This window comes from Mandrillus leucophaeus, unplaced genomic scaffold, assembly GCF_000951045.1.
Source record: "Mandrillus leucophaeus isolate KB7577 unplaced genomic scaffold, Mleu.le_1.0 Scaffold6, whole genome shotgun sequence".
In the NCBI taxonomy this organism is placed as follows: Eukaryota; Metazoa; Chordata; class Mammalia; order Primates; family Cercopithecidae; genus Mandrillus; species Mandrillus leucophaeus.
In genome coordinates, this window is record NW_012106474.1 from 6,538,260 (window position 1) to 6,565,687 (window position 27,428).

At 38.2% G+C, this 27,428-nt stretch overlaps 1 protein-coding gene across 1 annotated transcript in view; it reads left to right on the forward strand.

Annotated features, from left to right (window-relative positions):
• Window positions 1–27,428, forward strand: part of PDE10A (phosphodiesterase 10A) — a 286,932-nt gene that overhangs the window by 159,875 nt on the left and 99,629 nt on the right. The window contains exons 4-5 of the mRNA XM_011999635.1: window positions 11,375–11,495; window positions 12,927–12,976. Of these exons, the coding sequence (XP_011855025.1) occupies window positions 11,375–11,495; window positions 12,927–12,976 (171 nt within the window). The remainder of the gene's footprint in view (window positions 1–11,374; window positions 11,496–12,926; window positions 12,977–27,428) is intronic.

A 27,428-nucleotide genomic window follows, 5' to 3' on the forward strand; every position in this document is an offset into this window, starting at 1 on the left:
AGGAGAATTGCTTGGTCCTGGGAGGCAGAGATTGCAGTGAGCCAAGACTGTGCCTCTGCACTCCAGCTTGGGCAACAGAGTGAGACCCTGTCTCAAAAAACAAAAAAAAATAAATAAACTTATGTGTGGCTTTATTGCTAAAAAATGCTAATGATTATCTGAGTCATCGGCAAGTTGTAATCTTTTTGCTGGAGGAGATTCTTGCCTAGACGTAGATGGCTTCTGATGTATCAGCATTGTGGTTGCTGAAGGTTGAGGTGGCTGTGGCAATTTTTAAAAATAAGGCAAAAATAAAGTTTGCCATCTCAGCAGACTGTTCTTTTCATAGAAGATTTCTCTGCAGCATGCAATGCTGTTTGAAAGCATTTTGCCCACAGTAGAAAATTGGGGTTCATCCTTTCAAGCCCTGTCTCTGCCTTATCAACTAAGTTTATAGAATATTCTAAATCCTTTGTCATCATGTCAACAAATGTTCATAGCATCTTCACCAGGCATAGAAAGTGGGATTACAGGCATGAGCCACCATGCCAAGTACTAATATTTTGAAAGGAATATTTTTTGGGGGCAGTAGGTTTCAACAATGGGCTTAAAATGTTCAGTAAACTATGCCGAAAACAGATGTGATGTGCTTGCGGCTTTGTTGTTGCATTTCTAGAATACAGGCAGAGTCCATTGAATTGTAATAATCCCAATGTGTTAAGGACATGACCAGATGGAGATAATTGAATCATGGGGGCGATTTCCCCGTGTTCTCATGATAGTGAGTGAGTTCTCACAAGATCTGATGGTTTTGTAAGGGGCTTCCCCCTTTGCTCAGCACTCATTCTCTCTCCTGCCGCTCTGTGACGTGGTACCTTCCACTATGATTGTAAGTTTCCTGAGGCCTCCCCAGTCATGTGGAACTATAAGTCAACTAAACCTCTTTTCTGTATAAATTACCCAGTCTTGGGTATGTCTTCTTAGCAGCGTGACAAGGAACTAATACAGTGCCTTACTTACTCTCCTGTAATCCTTTGAAACAGCTCTGTGTAGCATTTCTTCTGTGCTCAGTTACACTGTAGAACAAGTGAAGGTGGCTGCTTTTTCTTTTTTCCCCATAGTGCTAGGATAGGCTCAGGATGAATATCTCCTGGTCCTTTATATGCTGTTTAGGATTTTAAAGCTTTTTAAAGTAAGCATTTGCAAAGAATCAGTGACCTCCTCTGTGTTACCCCCAAGCTTTTCCACCCATGCCTTTGTAGCTCACAGATTTCCTTCACTGGTCATTATAGTTGCTCATTGTTGCTCATTACAGAATAGTAAGGATTTTTAGCCTGTGCTGTTTGTGTGATATAGAGCACCTTTATTTTTAACTTCTTTTCCTTTAAAATGCCTAAATCATTTTGATAACTCTATTCTTAAGAATATAAAGCATGGAAAAAAGGGGGGCACCTTCTTGTAAAGTTAAACATAGATTTATCTTGCAACCCAGGAATTTTACTCTGATATTTGCCAAAGGTAATTGAAAACCTGTGTTCACAAAAAAGACTTCTGTAAGAATGTTCATAGCAGGCTGTATTCATAATAGCTCAAAACTGGAAACAAACATTCCAAATGTCCAGCAATAGTGCGACAGATAAACAAGTTATAGTACATTAATACAACGGAATGCTACCAGTAATGGGAAGGAACACACTGCTGAAGCACACAGCACCATGGCTGAATTGCCCCGACATTCTGTTGAGCCAATGTAGCAGGTTCAAGAGAGTACATACTGTATGATTCCATTTACAAATAATTCCAAAAGCTGGCAAAACTCATCTATGGTGGGAAAATGTCAAAAAGACTGGCTGCCTTGAGGACAGGGATTGATTAGAAAGGACTATGGGAGGGACTTTATGAAGAGATGAAGTGTTCTCTTTGGTAGGATGTATGTTACAAGGTTGTACCTTTAAGATTTGTATCTTTCAGTGTCTGTAAATTTTACCTAAAAAACTAAAAATTATTAACATATAGTTAATACTTTTACTATTTGAAGTGGTATGGCTTAGCACTTCTAAAACTACCTCTGTGTATTCTAGACTTGAGAAAATATATAAGTAGATTAAGGATATTGGCAGCCAGATTTCACATGTTGGGTGAGGTAATTACAAATACAGAAATAGGGAAGAGTGGAATATACATTGTAGTGTTTGGTTGGAACCGGAGGTATCAGAGTGAGTCATGGTTTTTCATCTCTCTTAATACATGTATATGTAAGTAGACAAATACATACAGAATGACAGTTATCAGCTTATACATACCTATGTGTGTGTTTGTGTGTGTGTGTGTATGTATTGATGAGGTCCTTTCATATCTATCTATATCTATATCTACATCTATATCTATGTCTATATGTAATGCATTAGAAGCATTGACAGCAGTGTGATATAACTCCAACTCTTGGATTTTAAATACCATTTTCTACTAAAGGGAACTGGGATTTCTTTGGATTAGAAATGGCTGATTCAAGGGCTGGCAAAGTATGTGACAAAAAGGTAAGGAAGTGTTGAAGGAATCATTAGGATGTGTCAAAAGGATACAGGCGCTGTCTTGAAGGAGTTTCTGCTCACCAAATCTGGGCCAATTTCAGCATCAAATTAAATGACAGTAATCGTGGATCATGCCCTTTTGTGTAAGATAAGTCTTTGATTCCATGTTCGTATGGGGGAAGTCAGGGAGGCAGCCCGGCAGGCTCACTGTTCTTCAGATTATGGCTTTCTAGCTTCATCACTTCATTGTTTCACTGAAAAAAATTCAGAACCTCAATCTCATCTTGAGAAAACATCAGACAAACAAAATTGGCCTGTATTCTTCAAAAGTATCAAGTTCAGGAAACACAAAGACAGGCTGAGGAACTGTTCTACGTTGAAAGATGCTAAAGAAATGTGATGCCTAAGTAGCATATGTGATCTGGGATTTGAACTTAGACGAGTGAGGGATAATGATCCTTTATAGGACATTTTTGGGACAACAGGTGAACTGTGAATGTGTGTTTTTATTTAGCTAATATTGTTGTAGAAATGTTAGATTTTCTGATCATGGTAACTGTATTTAACTTGTAAGGGAATGCTCTTTTACTTGAGAAATGCACACTGAAGTGTTTTGGAATAAAGGGGCACACCAACTTGCTCTTAAATATTAAAACATATTTATAAAACGTGTGAGTGTGTGTGTGCATGTGTGGACAGAAAGATTGATAGATACAATTTACTGATAGAATGCTGAGGCAAATAAGACAAATCGAATTATTGGTAAATCTTAGTGTCCTGGTTTAGCTGCTGTCACAAAGTCCCATAGACCGAGTGACTTAATAAACTTCAGAAATTTACAATTCTGGAAGCTGTGAAGTTCAAGATCAGTCAAGGTGATGGCAGATCCGGAGTCTGCTGAGGATCTCTTCCTGATAATAGGCAACTGTCTTCTTGCAGTGTCCTCACAGGGTGGAAGTGTCCAGTCCCTAATCCCATTCATGATGGCTCTGTTCTCCTGACCTAATCACTCCCCTGAAGCTCCCACTTCCTGATTGCATCACAGTGGGGGTTAAGATTTCAGCATAGGAGTTTTAAGGGGGAGACAGAGATACAGTCTACAGCTCTGGGTAAAAGATGTACAAGGTGTTTCTTGTACTATTCTTGCAGTTTTCTGTAAGATTGAAATTATGTCAAAATAAAACATTATAAACAATATAAAAAGAAACAAAGGAATAATATAAAGAATGATGAGAAGAAGATGTTTTTCCAGCATTGAAGTTTATATTGGAAACTGAGAAGCTCCTTTTTATGCTGTTAAATATTAATCCAATTTAACGTTTGTCTCCTTATGGCTTCTTGTTTATTGTTGGCCTTCAAGATATGTTGGTGCCACCTCATAGAATCACAGACTCTCGGGACTAACAGGGGTCACAGTTTCCATGTGATTACTGAATTGCCTCCAAACTTTTTTGGCTAAGTGGCTGTCTAACGTATGTTTACATAGCTAATTCATTTTAGCAGTCATGGGAACATTTGTCCTCCCGGTTAAACCAACTTTTACTTCCTTTCTGAACCAATGATTAACACTGATTTGTTCATTACCATTTTATTCTGTAAAATATTGTTTCCCCCTAGACAAGAGAGTGGCTTTCCCCTGGTTCCCAAACTGTGTTCCAAATACCCCGAGGCACCACAGCAAATACACAAGGATAACAATCAGGATATATTAAAATGTCATGGGAAACACAGTGGCATATGTTGGACAGAATCTGATGTAGTTCAGTTTCAATGTTAGCTTGACATAGTTCATTTTTACTATTAGATCACTACAGTTCTTTCCTTAAGGTCTTATCTTTGTGAAGCTGTGTTTTTGGTGGTTGCTCAAATAAGACGCAAGTACTGCATGAGATCAGCATGCAACAGAATATGAAGATGGTGGTGTCCAATTTGATTGGGAAATTGTGTCGCTCCCAACTTACTCTACTTTGGAATTTTGACTCGTCTCGAATTATGAATGCTGCAGTGACGCCCAGTATAAACTTGTTGTAGGTTCTCTTAGGAAAGGCGTGAAAGGACCTTATGAAGTTAAAAATGCTGTAAAAATACAAGTTCTTAACATCTTTATTAGTATGCTTATTGTGATTGTTATTAGTCAAGCCGTAGAATTCATGTTTACTCAATCTAATAGAGATTGATTCCTTTATCATGGGGTTTCCATAGAAGTGTCTTAGAAGTGTGTGATTTGACATTGACGTAATTTGTCGCCTCAGTTTTGCCTTTCATAACAGTCCTGATAAATAATAGAATGACCACAAGGCTAACAACCAAATAACAATTTTGCTTATTCTTGTACATTTGCATGTAATTTTATATTTTACAGTATATTATGGTCTGAGTGATTTGTTAACTATGTAGATAGACCTTTAATATCTGAGTTAATATGTCAATATAAAATAGTAATTACAGTAAAAACATTTTGCTGTTATGTTTGCAGTTATAATGAGAAACAAAAGGAAACAGGATGTGCTAACATATTCTATTAGATTAAATATTAGAATATGAAGCTTAATATAAACAAGAAAAAAATTTAAAACCTAGGTCATAGCTTATCTTAGAAAGTTAGTGTTGGAAAGGGAAAGTATTTTACAGACAGTATAATTCAGCCTTCTCATTAGACAAATGAGAAAACTAAAGCCCAGCGATGTGAAATGAAATCTCATGATAAACTGTCCAATTCCCAGAATGTCTTCTTGTTCTCACTTGTTTGTAACAACCTATTTCCTGCCCAAAAGAGTTGGAGAACAGCTGGTTATTGATCTCAGCCCTGCACACAGGTCATTATTAAAGAGCCTGTTCTCAGAATTCTATGCTAAGAGGAAGGAGTCAGCCGTGTATCATTTGTATAGGGACTGAATGACTAAAAACTCCCATTAAGATGGCTAATGCTCCTTTCTTCCATGTGAAAAATGAATAATTCAGAGAATGTATTGGCTTATTTAAAAGAACTATCTAGTGATTTTTAATCACATGAAGCTTTTGCGTGGCTGGATCTAGGTGTTCAAAGTCTATCATTATGACTTCAGTCTCTCACTATCGTTTGGCTCAGCTTTCTTTTAGGCTAGCTTCATTCTCATAGAAGCTCCTTTTAAAGACTATGGGATAAAGAAAATACAGAACTAGTGGTTGGCATAAGTGGAATAAGTAAGGAAGAGAGGGTGTGATAGAGCAGAATATTTTATCTGGAGTTATTCAGAATTTGAAATAGCTCAAATAGGGTCTGCTTACAGATGATAAAGAAAATAACATAAGTTTTGGTGACCTCAAACAATGCTCTCATATTTTAGAGTCGTTAGAATTTCAAGTGTTCCTGATTTTTATGAAAATTCTGTAATTATATAAATACCTATCAACAGGTACCTGGGTAAGAGCAAGACTTGGGACAAAAATTTGGAGCTAGAAAATAACTGAGAAATTTTGGCTGTTAAGATTACACTTTAGCAACAAAAAGTCACAAAACTGAGTTGGAGACCAATGACTTACCATAGTCAAGTGTGCAACAAAGCAAGTAGGACCCACAAGGCTAAAGGAAGGGGGAACCAGCCCTCAGAAATGTTAGGCACTGCCCAGGAAGGCAGCAGATGGGAGAAGGGAATGCGTACAGCTGAGAGAACCTCTTCCACAGCCCAGGCTCTCAATGCTTGGAAAGAGAACAGGGAGTGGCTACCACAGGTAAAAGCCTAATAGTAGCAGTTAGTAGTTTTTGGAGTTTGAAATGCAGCTTAAGAATTGCTTAGCAGGTTTCTATTTTGCCGCTTTGGGTCATTGTAATTAATTGATTTATCCTGTTCTCTTTACTTGGGAAGCTCTTCCCTCGGATTTCTCCAAGTCTCACTTCTTCAGTCCCTTGCTGCATGGGGATCCTTCAGTGTAGAGTTCTGTCTCGTGCTGAGTATGTCTGTTCCAGAAGTGTATTCCCAAACTGCAGTCACCAGAGAGTGTGTTCGAGAACCCATTGTGGCTCATTTTTGAGACAAACCTTGAGCTAAAAACTTCACTGATTACCTGATCTCCATGAGCCCCTTTTGATTGGTACACCTCAGTGGAGTTTGGGTCTCTTAATAATTAGTACTGCATTGCATTCCAGCCTGGGCAACAGAGCTAGATCCTGTCTCAAAATAATAATAATCATAAAGAATTAATGTCAGGGTAGAGCTGATGTCCAGTGGTTCCCCAAGTCTAGTAATTCTGTGTGCCCCCATAATATTCAGTCACCCAGGTAAATGGCTGCAGACCTCTTTGGGAAAGGTAGGCGGGAGATCTATGCTATAAATTTTTGGCAGCACAGTAGGATTCTTCTTCAAGGGGACCTTGCTTTCTCTTTCCTTATTTAAGGAGTTCTGGGCCTGCGAATTGGCTCATGTCTGGGAATTCAGTGAAGTATTCTGACCTTCTCTTGTGGTCATCAAGTCAGATTTTTGTTCATTTAAGCCACAACATTTCTGTTTAAACAAATGAAAAAAAATATGTCAATAGGCTGCCCTGTTCAGTTCCAGGGACACTGTTGTCTTTGTTTTGTGTTGCTATACCAGAATACTACAGACTAGGAAATTTATAAATAAAATAAATTTATTTCTTACAGTTCTGGAGACAGAGAAGCCCAAGGTCAAGGTGCCTGCATCTGGCAAGGACCTTCCTGATGCATCATCCCATGGCAGAAGGTGGAAGGGCAAGAGATCACGCTTTAGAGAGAGAGGAAGGTGGCCAAACTCATCCTTTTATTCAGAAACCCACTGCTGAGATAACTAACTCACTCCCCCAGTAATGGTATTAATCTGTTTATGAAGACAGGGCCATCATGTCCTAATCACCTCTTAAGGTTCCACCTCTCCATACAGTTGCATTGGGGATTATTTAACACAAACTTTGGGAGATACATTTAAACCATAGCACTCCACCCCTGGCCACCAAAATTCATGTCCTTTTAACATGTAGTATGCATTAATTACATCCCAATGGCCTCAAAGTTCTTAACTTGTACAACATCAGTCCAGAGTCTCATCTAAATCTGGTGTGAGTGAGACTCAAGGAACAATTCATCCTGAAACAAACCTTCTCCAGCTTTGAGCCTGTGAAATCAAAATAAGTCATCTACTTCCAAAATTCAATGGTAGAATAGGCATAGGATTGATACTCCCATTCCAAAGAGGAGAAATAGACAAGAAAAGGGGTAACTGGTCCCAAAAGTCCAAAACTCAACAGAGAAAACAACATTAAGTTTTAAAGCTGCAGAATAATCTTCTTTGACTCCATTCCTCCCATTCTGGGCACACTGGAGTGGGGATTAGGCTCCTCAAGGCCTTGAGTGTCCTTGCCCCTATGACTTTGCTGGGCCCAGCCCACACTTCAGCTCTCACAGGTTGGTGTCTCTCATGCCTGAGCTTCTTCAGAATTGTGGAGTTGCATTGGTAGCTCTACATTTTGGAGCCTCTGAGATGGCCTCGCTCTCAGGGCTTCACTAGCCATTGGCCTACTGGGGGCTCTCTGTGGGGGCTCCACTGCTGCAACAAGTTTGTCTGTGGGCCCCAGGCTGTCTATGACATCCTTTGAAATCTAGGCAGAGGCTGCCGTGGCACCACAGCTCATGCAGCCAGCAAGTTGGCAGTTAGTGTTATGTGGATACCACTGTGACTTACTGTTTGTGCCCTCTGGAGGTGCGGCAGGAGCTGCACTTGAACTCACTCGAGCTGTGGCCGGGCTCACACTGTGAAGGAATGCAGGGAGTAGAGTTCTAAGTTGCCTGGGCAGCAAAAGCTGAGGTTCCATGGACACCTTTCTGGAAACCTTGCCCTCAAGGCCCTGCTCTGAGCCTGTGATGGGAGGGATGGCCTCCAAGGTCTCTGAAGCAGCTTTACGGTCTTTCTCCCATTGTCTTGATGAATGGCACCCAGATACTTGAGTTCATTGCCCTTAAGTTCTGCTTTCTGTATAGCCCTGGGACATGGCTACGGATCAGTCAAGTTCTTTGTGACTTCATTAGGATGGCGTTTACTCCAGTTGCCAGCATCTTGTTCATTTCCATCCAGTAGCTCATCAGAATAGCCTTTATTGTCCATGTTTCTATCAGCTTTCTGATTGTGACCACTTAAGTAATTCCTAAGAAAGTTAAAGCCCTCCCTGCCGCTGTTGTTTTTTTTCTAAGCCCTCACCAGAATTTCCCTTAATGCTTCCTTGATTGCAGTCTAGGCTCTTCACAGCCATTTCCTTCAAGTTCTTCTGGCCTCTACTCATTTCCCAGTTCCAAAGCTGCTTCCACATTGTTAGATATTTGTTATTGCCATAGCCCCACTTGTTGGTACCAGTTTTCTGTTTTAGTCCATTTTGTGCTGCTGTAATAGAGTATCTGAGACTAGGTAACTCATACAGAACAGAAATTTATTTCTTACAGTTTGGGAGGCTGAGAAGTCCTGGGTTGAGGGGCCTTCATTTGGTGAGGGCCTTACTGCTGTGTCATCCCATGGCAGAAAGAACAAGAGCAAGAGAGAATGTATGAGAGAGAGAAGGGAAGAGGACCAAAGTCATCTTTTATCAGGACCCTGCTCCCGTGATAACTCATTCACTCTCCCGATCACATCATGATTCCATTCACAAACACCATGATTCCATTCACAAACACCATGATTCCATTCACAAACACCATGATTCCATTCACACATGATTCCATTCACAAACACCATGATTCCATTCACAAACACCATGATTCCATTCACAAACACCATGATTCCATTCACAGACATCATGATTCCATTCACAAGGCTCTGCCTTTTAAAGGGCCCGCCACTCAACATTGTTGCGTTGTGGATGAAGTTTCCAAAACGTGAACTTTGGAGGAAATGTTCAAACCGTAGCACCTGGGATCAAGCAGCCGTGCTGAATATTTCTGTGACCAAATTCCTCCGCAGCTCTACTTCTGTTGGTTGTGCTGACAATACCCACCTTGTCTCTGAATGTGAAGTGCTCCCACTTGTCCTCTGCCACATCAATATCACATCTTCTGGGTGAATTCAAGGAACACAGCCATATGGCAGCAGTTCCCACATTAATTCCTGGCCCACACCAGAGCCAGGTATATATTCACATATTCCAGGACTCCCCCTGTAAACATATTTCTCATGGCCTTGGTGAAGGGGGGCATCCCTAGGACATAGCCAGGGGATTGCCAAACTGGTCTCCCGTTATCAGGCAAATCCAGCATTCCAATCTTGCTAAGCCTTTGAATATATACCAGGGAAGTTCTGAGGTTTCAACTTCGTGGAGCATCGGCCACTTTTGGGAACAGATTTCAGCCAACCTAGCGCTAGCACACTGAACCCAAGCTGGTGCTCTCATATAAAAACCTGCCATATTTACGTACTGATTCCCTTCCAACTAGAATGTGAGCTCACTGAAGACAATAGATGTAATAGTTTCACTGTTCTAGGGTCTCTGATGACTAGAAGAGAGCCTGCTCTAGTGCATTGTCTGGGTGTTCAGTGGTATTTGTCCAATCATTGAGTGGTTGGTTACTTATTTGTTCATTCAGCAGATATTTATTGAGTATAGTGCTCAAGAAAAACAGCAAGTAATAGACCTTTAGAAGTGGAAGTTATCTGAATGATCAAGAAGCAGAAAGATGGCCAGGGTTGGGACAGTGAGGGTAGAGGGAATGGGGTGTGAGATGAAGTTTTGAGCTGGATAGTAACCATGCTTTGCAGCATGTGGTGTGTTTCCATGTGAGGCGTTTTTGTCTATTATTCCAAGTGCAGTAGGAAGCCCCAGGAGTGTTTTAAGCCAGGGAGAGAGAGAATTTTATATTTCAAGTTACAGTACCTGTCATCTTGAGACTAGGTTTAGTAAGACAAGTTTGGGAGCAGGGAGATTCATTGGACTGTTTTTTATTCCTCTAGAGAATACACAGTGTAGCTTGAACTAGAGCAGGGTGGGGGGTTGACATCTCCCTGTCCACCTGCTGTTGTCACTGGTGCCATGATGAAGCCTTGTGCTATGGACATGCTGTGGGGCTGCTGCTGTGGGGACAGTGGCTGCAGTGCAAGCGTCTAACTCTTGCTATGGTGGCAGGGATGAGAGCAGACCAAGGAGGAGCCATATAGATGGAAAGGAATGGAAAATTAGAGTGGCACACGGGACACTTGTTTCACCCAGTGCAGCGACTGCAGCAGACTTTTCTAACATCTTACAGAGGTGCACTCAGCAAGCTCTTCTGTGATATTATTTTTACTAATCCAGTTGCCTCATATATATAAAACTTCAGAAACAAAGTTAAACTTTGTAACAGCGCTATTTTAATATAAATAGGCTGCACAGATGCAGTCTATGGATAATTCTAAATAAGAAGTTGGCCAGGCGCAGTGGCTCATGCCTGTAATCCCATCACTTTGAGAGGCTGAGGCAGAGGGATCGCTTGATCTCAGGAGTACGAGACTAGCCTGGGTAACATGGTGAAAGCCTGTCACTACAAAAAATACAAAAATTAGCCAGGCATGGTGTGGTGGTGTGTGCCTGTAGTCCCAGCTGCTTGGGAGGCTGAGGTGGGAGGATGGCTTGAGCCCAGGAGGTGGAGGTTGCAGTGAGCTGAGATGGTGCCACTGCATTCCAGCCTGGGTAACAGAGATAGACCCTGTCTCAAAATAAATAAATAGTCATAGCAATTTTAATTTTCAATCTACTTGTTTTATAAGATAGATTATAATATTTAAATCATGCTATAAAAGCATAATGAATAGCTTAGTGTATTAAGTCACATAATAGTATGTTTTACAGACTAAGGAATTTTTATTATATTTTATTTAAACTCTGTTTTTATTTTTGTTATTTTTAATCCAAAGTACCAAGATACGAATATGCAGGGAGTTGTATATGAACTAAACAGCTATATAGAACAACGGTTGGACACAGGAGGAGACAACCAGCTACTCCTCTATGAACTGAGCAGCATCATCAAAATAGGTAAGAAGCATTTTGTGTTCCTCTTAGAAAAACTGGGCAAAGATTCTTTTACAAAAAGCAGTAAAAAAAAATTACTTACTAAGGGGCAGATGAAAGTCGTTTATATTTACTTCTATTTCTGGACTAAATTTGAAGTGAAAATTTTTATTATGAAACTACCAGAGTGAGTCAAACCTAAAACTTTCTAAATTATCTAATCCCAAATAAGTATCTGCCTGATATATACATGTAAAATACTATGCCTTCTAATTCACACCTAGTTTCCTTTGGAAAGCATAGTTTTATTGAATTAAATCACATCTTTATAAAATGTATTAATTTAAAAGAGAGAGTAAGCATTTTAAATATATTTGGGTAAATGACAATTTTATATACCATTTAAGAAATGGGTTATGTTGTGAATAGAATGGGGAAAGTTATATCAGAAAAGTAGTATTTTAGAAGGATGCACTTGTTTTTAGGACACGTTTTTCAGAAGGATACCCACTATGACAATAGTATCTTTCATTTTTCTTTTGTTTTTTAATTTGAAAATAAAAATATTAATGAGACCAACTGTAGTGATCACATTTATTGTATATTTAAGTATATGCTAGGCACCTGTCTGTGCATATTATATGCATTAACTGACTTATTATGGTCTCGTGAGGTTGTTTTTATTATTACCACTATATTACTGATGAGGAAGCTATAGAACAGAGAGGTTAAACATCTTACCCAAAGTAACACAGGTAAAAAGGAGTTATTTTAGTGATGAAGAAGCTATAGAACAGAGAGATTAAACATCTTACCCAAAGTGACACAGGTAAAAAGGAGTTATTTTAGTGATGAAGGAGCTATAGAACAGAGAGATTAAACATCTTACCCAAAGTGACACAGGTAAAAAGGAGTTAAGTAGGGGTTTAAATTGAGGCAGTCCCTCCAGAACTTACACTGTTAACTGCTATAGTTGCCTTCAGATGACCCCAAAGCAATTTTAGGTAAGTTAAATTATGTTTGCTTCAGTGACAATTATCGATAAATACATCGGCTTTTTAGGTTGAGAATTAATGTTGGTTAATTAATATTATAAATATCACTTGTGGTATTTTAAAAACTTTAAAAATTAAACAATTCTCAAATTTAAAAAATATTAAATGATTCTGAATACTTAGAGTTCAACAAATATGTTACTATGTAGTACGTTGACTGCTATATGCATTTGAGGATATCGTATCTTAAATTGTATACTCACTGATGAAACATGTAGAGGATATTTTCATTATGCTATTGAGTAAGGCCATAAATGATTCTGTTCCATTTACTGCATGACCATTGATTCTGTTAACAAATCAGTTTGAAAGATTCACATCTGCCGCTCACCGTAGAGAATGCATACATGTTAGATTCTCCCACTGAGCTCACTTCTTCCTTTTCTTATTACTTTGGCAGCCACAAAAGCTGATGGATTTGCATTGTATTTCCTTGGAGAGTGCAATAATGTAAGTATCTAAATTTAGATTTTGGTGCTCTAGATAAGAAAATATCATAAGCTCCTTTAAAAAAGTTATAAACAACAGACATTTCATGATTAAGTATTTTTCGTTTAAATTCATTTTGGTTTTAGTTTCTATATTTGGTTGTTACCAGTCAAGCATTTTACTGATATGGCAACATTTAGGCATAAAATCGTGTGTGTGTGTGTGTGTGTGTGTGTGTGTGTGTTTCCTTTGGTTTGTGGTACCCTCGGTTATAAATGGTGTTTCTAGATTTAGTGTTTTGTGTAAAAGTTATTTGGCACTGTGAGCTTGGATGTTGTAGGGGAATTCCTGTACCCTCTTTACACATGATCTACAGAAAGTTGAACATTTTCTTGGTGATTTCTGAAGTTTTTGCAGATGACTCTAAAACTCCTAGGGTGTAGTCCTAGGGCTCTGAGTCTAGATCCCTAAGCTGCCTTACTGTAGTAGGCTCAGGCCAGGCAAGGAATGGGGATTCTCAGCTCTGGCTGTTCCAGTCTTCTGCTGGCAGCCCGGATCCTGCGTTTCTGGTCTAACTTACCTGGAGCACAGCCCACTGTAAAATGCAACATACATAGGCACTTCCAAAAGTATTTCAAGATGTTCAATTACTGGCATTTGATTGTTGATACAGTATTAAAAAGTATACATATTTTAGCATAATTTGAGCCAATAATACTAATATTATTATTATAACTTTAATGTATAAATTTCCTCATAAATTTATTTGACACATTTTTGCTTCACATTTCTTATGTGTTAGGCATTGCTATCTGAGATTTGGAATGTATTTTTGCAATATGCTACATGTATTCTTGAGTAATCAAAATATGTATAAAATTATTTACATTATATACAGTGTTACTAGGAATAGAGACAAAAGCGTTCTGAGGTTTTTAGTAGGACTCAAATATAACAGTTTTGCAGAGTGTGAAAAGAGTTGCACAAAAATATTTATTGGCTGATTTAATTAACTTACAGCTTATCTTACTCGTTTCCATGGCAATTGTTTTCCCTTGTATTGTAATAAATTACGCTTGTTTCAAAGGCTTATTTAGGGCAAAGACATTTTCTTGTTCATTCTTGTATTTCCCAAGCCCCTCTCCTAGTGCCTTTCATATAAACAGTCAGATAAGAATGTTTATTAATTTGCATTACTCAGATATTACTACCACTTCCAAATAAACTATATTTCAGACACTGGTAGTATTCTAAAATGGCTAAGCTACTAAAATAACAAATGGATATTACTTGTTTTCCATGCATTAAAAATTATTTTTAAAACGCCCAAGTTTTTATTAAAAGTTCATAATTTCTTTTAGAAAAATATTTTGCAGTTTGCCGTTATTTTTTAATTGGCTGATATGTGTGGAATGCAGTCTATTGTGGTCCACGTGGCATTACTCCTTCTGAGCCGCCTCCAGCAGTCCCCCGTGTGGCCATGCAGCCGTGCTCACATCCAGCCCCTTGCCCTCGGGTGTCTAGTTCAGATCGGGGTGGACATGTGGTCCCTGAGGGCCCCGGCAGATTCTTTGCTAAAACCTGTATCTGGACTCGGCAATTCTAACCGTTCACCTGAACGAAAGTGGTAACAACCCTGAAGGTGAGGCTGCCCCTACAGGATGCTCCCTTGCCCTGTGGAAAGAGAATAGAGACAGCTGCGGGCAGAGACGGAGAGGTGCAGGCAGCAGGCACCCCGTGGCTGCAGTGGATGGGAGCCCAAAATGCTGACTTTGCAGGGCTTGGATTTAGGTTACAAAACCCATATTCTTAATCACTTGGCTTAAAAAAATTTTTTTTTTCTTTTTTTGCTTTATTTGCAGACTTCTTTATACATTGGCCTCAATGAAGTAGTTTCCTCTTATGATTCAGCAAAAAGGTTTTCTATCTACAATATCTAAATTGTAATTTTATGTATCAATTTGAATTATTTCATCTTTACTTATCCTTTACTTTAGTAACTTTAGTAACTAGTACAATATCCTCTCAGTTTTATTCTGGCTCCTTATTCTAAACTCCTAAGGCCAGTCCATTTACTGGGCATGCTTCTCTCTAGGGGCACTGATTTCCTGTTCCTTCTTTCTTGCCCGCATCTCAGGGACTGAGTCTCTTCAACTTAATATCCCTGTGAACAGCAGGGTACATAGTGAAATTGTAGCTGTCTCTCAGCTTCCCAAGTCGGATCCCACTGTACACTGTATTTTGCTTTCTCAGTGTTGTATATGTCTCCTTCATAGAACATAGCTGAGTCTGTGATTACATGTTTATCTGTGATTTGAGTGGTTATTTGTTTATCTGGCTTTCTTGCTAGAATATCAGCTTTATGAAGACAGGTACCTTATCTGCCTGGGAGGATAATTCTTGGGGATAATTACTGTGTTTTGCTCACTCTGTTTTTGCCCTTTATGCATTCCACCTAGATAGCTAAGCCCTTGTTATTTCCTTAACCCAGGGATTTCTGTGGGTAGGAAGAAGACATTGGCTGAGAAATCTTAAGTTCACTCAAGTGTTTCTTTAGATGTATCTACATGATTACTACTGTCTTTGTTCTTCATTTCTTCTTGTATCTCGAGTCGTCCCGTTTGGGATTATTTTTCTTCCATCTGAAATACATCCTCTAGAGTTTCCCTTAGTGAGAGTTTGCTGATGGGAAGCACTCTCAGTTTGTGTTTGTGTGAATTTGTCTCTATTTCACCCACTTTCCTGGAATATATCTTTGGTAGATAGAGTTCAGGTTGATAAATTATCTCTCTGAATATTGACTAAAATAAAGATACTGTTTTTAAATTTATTTTGGTTTTCATTATAGTTTTTATTTCCTGTACATGTTTTCAAACTTGTCTTTTATTTTTTGAAATACATTAACCATACTTCTTCTATGTTCTTTTGAATTTACATTTTCTTGGGTTTGTTTTGTCCAACTCTGACAGATGGTGACTTTTGTGCTTATGTGTTTTATGGTTTTCTTTTTATTTTTCCTTTCTCTCTCTCTTTCCCTCCCTCTCTCTCTCTCTCTCTCTCTGTAGTTGTGAATTCTATTCTTTCATGGGGCTCTTAAATGGATACTCTCAAGGCTTGTTAGAAGTGCCTTTCTAGTTCCTTTCTTGGCGATAGACAGGCATTTGTTTCTGCTAGTCACTTAAGGTACTACCAATCCAAAACCATTTTAAACTAAATTATCTGGTTGAGATGAATTTTCAGACTACAAAGTAGTATGGCTTCAAGAGTCAAATCCACATGATGCACAATTGTGACTTCTCAGAGGAGACTGTTATTTTCCCTCCAGTACTAATTTCAAAATAATCTGGTTTCCTTGCAGCCTCTTTGCTGGGGTAAGTGTATTTGTCCTTCAGCCTAAGATGAATGTGTGGCCTGTTGCCTGTCCTGGCCCTCTAACGGGGTCTTTATTTAGACGTCCCTCACAGAAATGTCCCAACTTCTCTCTCCTGTCTCCCGCTCTCCATGTGGCTTTCCTGGGAGAAGATCAGTCTATTCAGTCATTAGTTAATTCCCTCAAGAGAAAGCCAGCTTTGGGATCTGGTCAACTCCCACGGTTCCTTTATTTACTTCCTTTTAGATTTCTATGGATTCCTTCCATTCTTCTCACCCAGCAAAGCAATATAAAAGATGGGTAAAATATATTTTATGCAGCCTTTAAATAAATTTGAAATTGTTTTTTCAAAAGTGTCAGCCAAATGATCTAATTTTCTGTATTGCTGGCAATAGAAGATACACTTCTGAAATGTAACTCACCATATTAATTTAAACATCTTTTGCCTAGGTAAGCAGATACATGTATATATTTTTGTATTTCGTCTTTTGCACATGAAAGATTGCATAGTCTACATAATTATCAATCTTTAAAGAATTGTCACGATTTGAAATCATAGCAAGAAAGTCTTTCTTAACTCAATTTCACAGCAAAAATTATATACTTTAGTGACAAAATTATAATAAAACCCAAATAGACTGGGAAATTTTCTGTCCATATCAACAAATACTAAGGGTTAAAAAAAGAAAGAATTATACAGTTTTTACACTTATTAAAGTATTAATTTTCTTCTCAGTCAGTAGAAATAAATTTCTGAAATTGATGTAATGAGAAATATAACTTAAATAACATTTAAATATGTCAGAAGTTCTAACAGAATTTAAAAATGCACATTCATATAAGCAAGGAGGAAAAAACATTCTGTGTTTTTTTTTAAATAGAACATTTAGCAGAAAAAAACAAAACTTAAATACTAAAAATCACTAAAATTAAAACATAAAATATTGTTATGGAAATCATTATGTGATTATAACAAAATTACTTATAAAGAAGATCCAACTGTTAAAAGAAAAAAAAATTACATCAGGTTATAAAATGAAACTGTCTTTTATTCTGGTGCATTGAAGTTTCTGAAGCAAAGTGGAGAAAATGGACAGAAAAGTAGTAGTATTTTTAGTTACTGAGATATCAAGAAAACAAGTTAGAAGACGTTATCAATACCATTATTATTTATCCAAATAATACACATGTTAAACTCAGTATATTAGGTTAGGATTTACCAGCTTGTGGTTCCTTTTCTTTTCTGGGCTAGACCCTAACTTTAATGTATTTAATTTCTGTCTAAGAATTCTTCATAGGACTCCTATAATGGCTAAAAGCAAAGGAAATTGGAGGGCTCAGAAGAAAACAGGAAGATGAGGGAAAGTTTGAAACTTCCCAGAGACTTGTTGAATGGTTGTGAGCAAAATGCTGATAGTGATATGGATAGTGAAGTCCAGGCTGAGGTGATCTCAGATGGAGATGAGGCCTGGCTGCTCCTAGCCATGCACAGTCATATGTGTTCACAAAGAGAGGGTTTTGTGTTTAAAAGGGAAGCAGAACGTAAATGTTTAGAATATTTGTAGCCTGACCATGTTGTAGAAAGGAAAAACTCATTTTCTGTGGAGAAATTCAAGCCACTGGCTGCAGAAATTTGCATAAGAGGAGCCAAATATTAATCACCAAGACAATGGAGAAAATGTCTCCAGGACATTTCAGAGATCTTCATAGCAGCACCCCCATCACAGGTCCAGAGGCCTAGGAAAAATGGTTTCGTGGACCAAGCCCAAGGACCTGCTACTCCAAACATGGCATCCTGTGTCCCATTCACTTCAGCTCTAGCTGTGGTACACAGAAGGCAAGAGTTTGGGAGCCTCCACCCAGATTTCAGAGGATGATAGAAATGCCTGGATATCCAGGCAGAATTCTGCTGCAGGGGCAGAGCCCTCATGGAGAACCTCTCCTAGTATAGTGCAGAGGAGAAATGTGGGATTGAGTTCCCCACACAGAGTCCCCACTGGGGTAATGTCTAGTGGAGCTGTGAGAAGAGGGCCACTGTCCTCCAGACCTTAGAACGGTAGATCCACCAACAGCTTCTACCATGTGCCTGGATTAGCAGCAGGCACTGAATGCCAGCCCATGAAAGCAGCCGCAGGGGCCATACCATGCAGAACCACAGGGGCAAAGCTGTGGTTGTGGACTTGGGAGCCCACCCCTTGCATCAGCATGCACTGGATGTGAGACATGAAGTCAAAGGAGATTATTTTGGGGCCTTAATATTTAATGACTGTTTTACTGGGTTCTGGACTTGTACAGTGTCTGTACCGCCTTTGCTTGGGCAAGTTTCTTCCTTTTGGAATAGGAGCATTTATCCAATGCCTGTACCCCCATTGTATCTTGGAAGTAACTAACTCGTTTGTGATTTTACAGGCTCACAGATGGAAGGGCCTTGCATTGTCTCAGATGAGACTTTAGACATGGACATTTATTTTTGTTTTTTGTTTTTGAGACAGCGCCTTGCTCTGTCACCCAGGCTGGAGCGCAGTGGTATGGTCTCAGCTCACTGCAACCTACCTCCTGGGTTCAAGCGATTCTCCTGTCTCAGCTTCCTGAGTAGCTGAGACTACATGTACATATCACTGTGCTCGACTAGTTTTTTTTCTGTATTTTTAGTAGAGATGGGGCATTGCCATGTTGGCCAGGCTGATCTCAAACCGCTGACCTCAGGTGATCCACCCACCTCAGCCTCCCCATTACAAGTGTGAGCTACCATGCCTGGCCTACACTTGGACTTTCAGGTTAATGCTGGAGTGAATTAGGACTTTGAAGGACTGTGGGGAAGACCTGATTGGTCTTGAAATGTGAGAAGGACATGATATTTGGGAGGGGCCAGAGGTAGAATGATATGGTTTAACTCTGTTTCCCCACCAAAATCTCATGTCAAATTGTAATTGCCACATTGGATCATGAGGGCGGATTTCTCCTTGCTTTTCTCATGGTAGTGAATGTGTTCTCACGAGGTCTGATGGTTTAAAAAGTGTGTGGCGGGCAGGGTGCGATGGCTCACGCCTATAATCCCAGCACTTTGGGAGGCCAAGGCGGGTGGATCACAAGGTCAGGAGATTGAGACCATCCTGGCTAACATGGTGAAACCCCGTCTCTACTAAAAATAGAAAAATTAGCTGGGCGTGGTGGTGGATACCTGTAGTCCCAGCTACTCCAGAGGCTGAGTCAGGAGAATGGCGTGAACCCGGGAGGCCGAGCTTACAGGCTTGCAGTGAGCCGAGAGGTCTCGCCCTGCACTCCAGCCTGGGCGACAGAGTCAGACTCCATTTCAAAAACAAACAAACAAAAAAAGAGTGTGTGGCACTTCCCCACTTGCACTCTCTCTCCTGCCACCATGTGAAGAAGTTCCTTGTTTTCCTTTTGCCTTCCTCCATGATTGTAAGTTTCCTGAGGCCTCACAGTCATGCTTCGTGTTAAGCCTGTGGAACTGTGAGTCAATTAAACCTCTTTTATTCATCCATTACCCAGTTTCAGGTAGTTCTTTCCAGCAGTGTGAGAACAGACTAAAACACAGACAAACCATTTACTAAACTGACAAAAAAGAAACACAATTATATATGTTTAATAATTTTAAAACATGTTAAACAATAGATACAATGAAAATGAGAAGTTATGAGGGATTATTTTTACTAACAAATGTGAAAACCTAGATTAAAAAGAACAGTTTTCAAGGAAAATATAAATTATCCTATTTAATACAAATGATAATCAAAAACGTGTTAGTCCAGTAGCCAAGGAGGAAATTGAAGACACTGTTGAAATATTACCTTTCTACAAACCAGTAGGGCATTGATTCATCTGACTGTTTTTGAGCACCAGTCATCACCAGGCACCACGTTAAACCCGGGGAGACAGTGATGAGCCCAGCCTGGGCTCCTGTACCTGCATTGTTCATTTGCTACTGGGGCAGCCCTTTAAGAAGGAGAATTCCTGTGCTCCTTATACTTTTTCAGAACTTGGGGGGAAAAGGAAAACTTCCCAGTAAGTAGTTTAGCATTGAAATAATTTTGGTTCTGGAGTTAGATTGTGTGAGTTCTGTTTCACCACTTAATAATTCTGTAATTAATAATTGTGTGACTGGGCAAGATTTAAAAAAAAATTTTTTTTTTTATTATACTTTAAGTTCTAGGGTACATGTGCACAACGTGCAGGTTTGTTACATATGTATACATGTGCCATGTTGGTGTGCTGCACCCATCAACTCATCATTTACGTTAGGTATGTCTCCTAATGCTATCCCTCCCCCATACCCCCTCCCCACAATAGGACCCGGTGTGTGATGCTCCCCTTCCTGTGTCCAAGTGATCTCATTGTTCAGTTCCCACCTATGAGTGAGAACATGCGGCATTTGGTTTTCTGTTCTTGCGATAGTTTGCTGAGAATGATGGTTTCCAGCTGCATCCATGTCTCTACAAAGGACACGAACTCATCCTTTTTATGGCTGCATAGTATTCCATGGTGTATATGTGCCACATTTTCTTAATCCAATCTGTCACTGATGGACATTTGGGTTGATTCCAAGTCTTTGCTATTGTGAATAGTACCACAATAAACATACGTGTGCATGTGTCTTTATAGCAGCATGACTTATAATCCTTTGGGTATATCCCCAGTAATGGGATAGCTGGGTCAAATGGTATTTCTAGTTCTAGTTCCTTGAGGAATCGCCACACTATTTTCCACAATGGTTGAATTAGTTTGCAGTCCCACCAACAGTGTAAAAGTGTTCCTATTTCTCCACATCCTCTCCAGCACCTGTTGTTTCCTGACTTTTTAATGATTGCTATTCTAACTGGTGTGAGATGGTATCTCATTGTGGTTTTGATTTGCATTTCTCTGATGGCCAGTGATGATGAGTATTTTTTCATGTGTCTGTTGGCTGTATGAATGTCCTCTTTTAAGAAATGTCTGTTCATATCCTTTGCCCACTTTTTGATGGGGTTGTTTTTTTCTTGTAAATTTGATTGAGTTCTTTATAGGTTCTAGATATTAGCCCTTTGTCAGATGAGTAGTTTGCAAAAATTTTCTCCCATTATGTGGGTTGCCTGTTCACTCTGATGGTAGTTTCTTTTGCTGTGCAGGAGCTCTTTAGTTTAATTAGATCCCATTTGTCAATTTTGGCTTTTGTTGCCATTGCTTTTGGTGTTTTAGACATGAAGTCCTTGCCCATGGTTTAGAAAGATTCTTAAACTTTCTAAACCTTAATTTACCGTTTACCCTCCATTAGTTAAATGTTACACCATAAATGCTGTTTGTTTAACAAACCGTTTAAAACATCTGCTAAGTACCAAAAAACTGTGCTAAATCGCTGAGCAAACAAAAACAAAATTATTTCTGACATCAAAGAATGTACAAGCAGTAGGGAAGATAGCAAAATCAACAGCTAGTAACGGCACATGATTTTTATGTGCTAACAGAGGAGCTCAAGGGCTCTGTGACCACGAATGTGATGGGGCTGCAGCACATAAAAACAGATTGGATGCTGAGGAGACAATATTTGAGTGGGGATTTAAGACCTCTCACTTAGTAGATGAGAGGGAAAATAAAGGATGTCTTTTGGGCAGAAGAAGCAATTTCTGAGAAATCTGGAGTTAACAAAGAAAACAGTGTATGTTGTATCCTGGCCCATAGCAATGTCTGCTATAGACAAAGTGCTCTTGAGATGTTTTTTGGGGAAAAAAATAATTTTTTCATGACTGAATTTTTGCTTAATTCAACTTTTATTGTTTGTATGGCTATGCTTAGTTACATGTATAACATACCTGATAATATTATCTTTATAGTTTTTCCACTGTTATCTATCAGAGTTGTTTGTGAAAGCTGAAAACCTTACGTACTTTATACCTTAAAATTTTTAATTCAGAAGTAAATTTATTGATAGTTTTATATATATATGTGTTATTTTAAAAATAATCTTTCCACAATTTACAGGTTTGATAAGTTAGTTAAGCAGTTGTTTGTTATTTTTATTTATAAACATGAGCAACTAGATGACTCTAGAAGTCTTAGATTCATAGAATGTTAAAGCTAAAAGAGACACTTCCAAATTTTTTAATTTAATCCTTTCATTTTAGGGATGAGGTAGCCAAGGTCTCTTTTATGGGTAATGATTGTCCGAGTTCACACAGCTAGTCAAAAACTAAAGGCTAGGCTCCCATTCCAAAGTTACTGTGCTTTCTACAAAGAGAAACTATGCTCTTTCCACCCTAACACAATACTTCTTTTAAGAACATAGCTTCCCCCTGCCCTTTTGTTACTTGATTTTTATTACCCACATACTGGGAAGAACACATTTCAGTTTTGTACTTGGGATACAATTGGAAAAAATGGAAGAGCGGAAGAATCTGAAGTTTCAGCTTCAATATGTATGCATTAAACATTCACCGGAAGTATTGCATTCTTTGTATTCAGACCTGGTAGTTTATAGTAATTGTTTGCCTTTTTCAAGTGCGCAGTGAACTTCAGCAGATTTATTTTTAAGAATTATGCAAACAAAGTTAGTCATCCATATTTCAAGTTCCAGGTAAACGTGGGAGCTATTTACTTACGGCCATCTACATAGATCTAAATTTGTTTACTATCCAGTGCCATCTAGTGTCTAAAAGGATAATAGCCTATTGGTAAACCTAAATACCTTGTTTCTAAAATTTAACTGGTTGTGAGTTGAAGTCTTAACATTGAATTGAAGTCTCATGAGTAAAGTGATGTTTGAATTGTACATGGAAAGAAAGATGAAGGCAAGTGTTAACCAAGTGAAGTAAACATCTATTTGGCTGATATCAATGAATTGGATTTTTCCATTTCATTAAAAGATGGTATTTTTCTAAATTGTATTAGTCTATTCTCTTGTTCATTTTCCACCAAATCAATTTATTTCCCCAAATTTACATTTTTATAATTTGAATGTTTTTAATTCCTTTAGTGAACCAACCTGTTGATTATGACTTGTGCACCCAATCTTTTCTAGTTTAAATTATCTCTTTAGAAATAGATACCAAAATTTGCTGTTACCACAAAATATTAGCTACCTTATAATGAGTTTCTTAGAAGAATTTAAAAGCTGATTCCTCCCCTAGGACTTCCTGGACTCTGATAGGATTGATTTTCTACCCTTTGGGCAGTCTCATTGATGCTAGTTGAGAGGTGGAGCGACTAGTGGTCACCTTCACCTCTAGAACTCTCAAATGCTAAAGAACTACAGCAGCCTTTGGTCAAGTAGATACCCTGAAGGCAGTTACTTTCTTCTCTGGAAACGATAGAGGTGGCTAATGTTTGAAACTTTAAAGGTTTTCCTTATTTTTTAGTTGTGGTTTTTATCTCTGGCCTCTAAAAGATGCTTGTTCTAATTACAGTTTTCATATATTTATACAATAGTAGAGCAGGAGTTAATCTTAGAGACTCAGTTCAACTCTGGATATTATAGATAAATTTGATATTGTAAATATATGGATAAGAGGCTTAATACTTCTTAAAATAGTGTCTGGTGTTTTTATTCATCCTTCTATGAAAATAGTGAGCATAAGGTTTTTTATGTTATTAATCTGAATATCCCAGTTAAATCTTTAAGTCAGCAATTATATTGATTTTGAAAAATGAAGTCCCTGTTTCCTGTGTAAATGTCTTTAGAACTTATTTACATTAATCTTTTATTAATGATTAATGCATTCATGTAGATACTTCACCAATGAGAAATGCAAAGTATATATCTTTTTTGTTTGTTTGTTTTTTTGTTTTTAAGCAGGATCTCACTCTGTCACCCAGGCTGGAGTACAGTAGCACAATCTTAGCTCACCGTAACCTCAAACTTCTGGCTTCAAGTGATCCTCCCACCTCGGCCTCCTGAGCAGCTAGTGCTACAGGCATGCACCACCTCACCCAGCTAATTTTTTTATTTTTTGTAGAGGTGGGGTCTCACTATGTTGCCCAGGCTGATCTTGAACTCCTGGTCTCAAGCCATCCTCCTACCACAGCCTCCAAAAGCCCTGGGATTATAAGGATGAGTCACTGTGCCCAGGCCAAAGTGTATAGCTTATAAAATAAATCATGATTATTTTGAAATACTAAGAACTAAGTCAGGATTTGCCTTGCCAAATCACAAAATGTACTGTAAACTTTTTATAATAATTAAAACTGTGGTCTACAAGTAAACCCAATGATACAGAATTGGGAATTCAGAAACAGACCCAAGTATATTTAAGGATAGGTGGGGCACAGTGGCTCACACCTGTAATCCCAGCACTTTGGGAGGCTAATGCAGGGTGGATCACCTGAGGTTGGGAGTCTGAGACCAGCCTGACCAACATGGAGAAATCCCATCTCTACTAAAAATACATAATTAGCCGGGTGTGGTGGCATATGCCTGTAATCCCAGCTACTCGGGAGGCTGAGGCAGGAGAATCGCTTGAACCCAGGAGGCAGAGGTTGCAGTGAGCCAAGATTGCGCCATTGCACTCCAGCCTGGGCAACAAAAGCAAAACTCTGTCTCAAAAAAATTAAAAATTAAAGTATATTTGAGGATGAAGTGTATGATGAAGGTGACAGTTCAATCAGCGGGAAAATGATGATTCAGTCCATGACCTCCTACTTGACAGTATCTGTGGAATAAAGGGAGTTTGAATTAACTTTTCCCTAGCCCTGAATATGTGTAAAATTCAACCTCTATTTTAGAGGTTCATTATTGACTTTTTATATTTGTAACAGGTAGCTACCTATCAATGCATTCAACTACAAAAATCAGTTAAAAAAATACTTCTGCAAAACATGTGATTCCAACCAGTGACTGATCCTCAATTAGAAATGAATGTTAAAAAGGGAGCCTTTGCAGGTAAATTGCTTGGAGGCAAATGAAACGAAAACAACAGAGTAGGGAACCACTAATGTAAAGGAGGGAAAGTGGAGCCATGAAAACATGTCAGAAACAAGTGTGTGTTGTGAGGTTAGGCTTCATTTTCCCTTCTGCTGGAGTTTTTGGCCTTCATATCGCAATGTATTCAATGTTTTGTTAGCAATTATCCTCAGCTCTCATTGGAAACATTTCTGTTTGATTAATGTGGACAAAAATCATAAGCTAATTAGGAAAACAAGTATGAAGCTTCCACTATAAAGTATTAGTCGATTTTTGATAATTATTTTTTAACTACATGGAGAAGTTTTTCATATTCTAGCAAGTAGTTAAAAGACTTCTAAACCTTTCATTTTCAGCAAACTTAATAGACAGAAGAGCTTTCCATACACTCTCGGGCACAGTATTTGCTTCTCTGTTACTTGTGTATCATATGAAACCTACACAGAAGCAGTACATATTTTATACTACTGAGTATATGATCATCTAATAATGTAGGAATGTGTAAGATAGTCCGTTATTATTGGATTGTGAAGCTACATATAACTTGAACATGCGATTAAATTCAGCCTTAAAGGGCCTACGGCTAAGTCATAAAAAAAGATGTGTGTTTTACCTTTTCAAACAAACAAATGCAGCCAAAAACTATGACTCCCTTCACACCCCCCACAAAAATTCAGAGCTACTGTTGGAGGCTTGCTCCAGAGTTCACCTTCTGTTTTCATTATGACATGTTCTTCTTTAAGAGTTGTCTAAACCACTCGGTTCAATTTATGTTCACTTCCTGCAGTTCTGTCTTTGGTACAGAAAAGGGACAGTTGCTTCCTTATAGTTTGAGAAAATCATTGTCAATTCTAATTTTTCTTCATTCTAAATATACCACTTTTTAAATTTTTTTTTTCTTGCATTTATCTCCTTTTTGTTCTTGAATTACCTTTCTACTCTTTCTGTCTTAAGAAAGGGTGACAAACTGAATTGTATTTGGACAATGATAGATATTGAATCCAACGAGAGTCTTACTCTATGCCATGTGTATATTGGTGCCTAATGTAGTTATAGTAACTAGAAAATGGTTTTTCTAGCCTTTTAAAGAATAACTAAGTTGCAACTGTCATTCATCATATATGAAAATTTTAATCCATAAGTATATACTTTCTATTTGAAATATTAAATAGCTTCGTTCTTTTCAAAATAATTACTTAAAATAAAATTTTCACATGCATTGTATTTAACAGCAAATACGACTTAAGCATAGCCCTATGTAGATATACTTGGAAATGCAGGTATTTTGAACTTAACTTCTAATCATTTATACTTGTTATTAATTTAAAACACCCAGGGTTAAAGCAAAGCCTTGCTTTCCTCTCCCTTCCTCCTTGTTCATTAAACCAAGTTTATGGGATTTATTAAGTCAAGTTAATGAGGTTCATTCTCTTTTGATTTTAACATGTTGAAAGAAAGAGTTCTGTAATTTTACAAAGCTTAAAAACCACTTACCTGATAAGTTAACAAATATATCTGTCTCATCCTTAGAGCTACCTTCATAATAACAAGTATTGTAGAAAGGTACTTAGGTTAAGAGGGCTGTCTAATACTTACTGCTTCAAATTGTCTTCGTTCTTAGTTAGAGTAATCCAACATAAGATAAAAATAAAGTGAAGTCTGTGGGAAATTTACCTAAACCTTAGTATTTTCAAATTTTGTAGATAATCGTAATACAATTATGTCAAAACATTGCCCCCAATTTCTACGTGATTTAAGTAGCAATTCTTATTTAGTAGAAAGTAGTTTTAACATATGTTTGGATTTCATCAAAATAACTGATTCTATTTTTAAAAAACGATTTATTTTAAAACAGTTTCAGGACATTACCTTCCCACCCAGTCATTTGAAAGGGGAAGGATCACTCAGATTTTGTCAAGATTTTTGCTCAGAGAAGAGCAAATTTTTCATCTAGAGTACTCTGAATCTGCAGTTTTATAAACTAGCCATCGAAGCAATGTGAGTAAGTCTTATAAAGAGAAGGTTCTGAGAAGGGAAGATTTCTAATGAAAATGAAGAATGTAACCAAATCACTTGACTTGCGGCTACTGATTCTATCTTCACGTAACAGGTATCAAGTCTATAGGGAGGCTGGACCCTGTGTGTGTTTGTGGTCTGATAGAATCTTGATCCCAATCACGGGAGGTATTTTTTCTGATTTCATTATTTTCTGT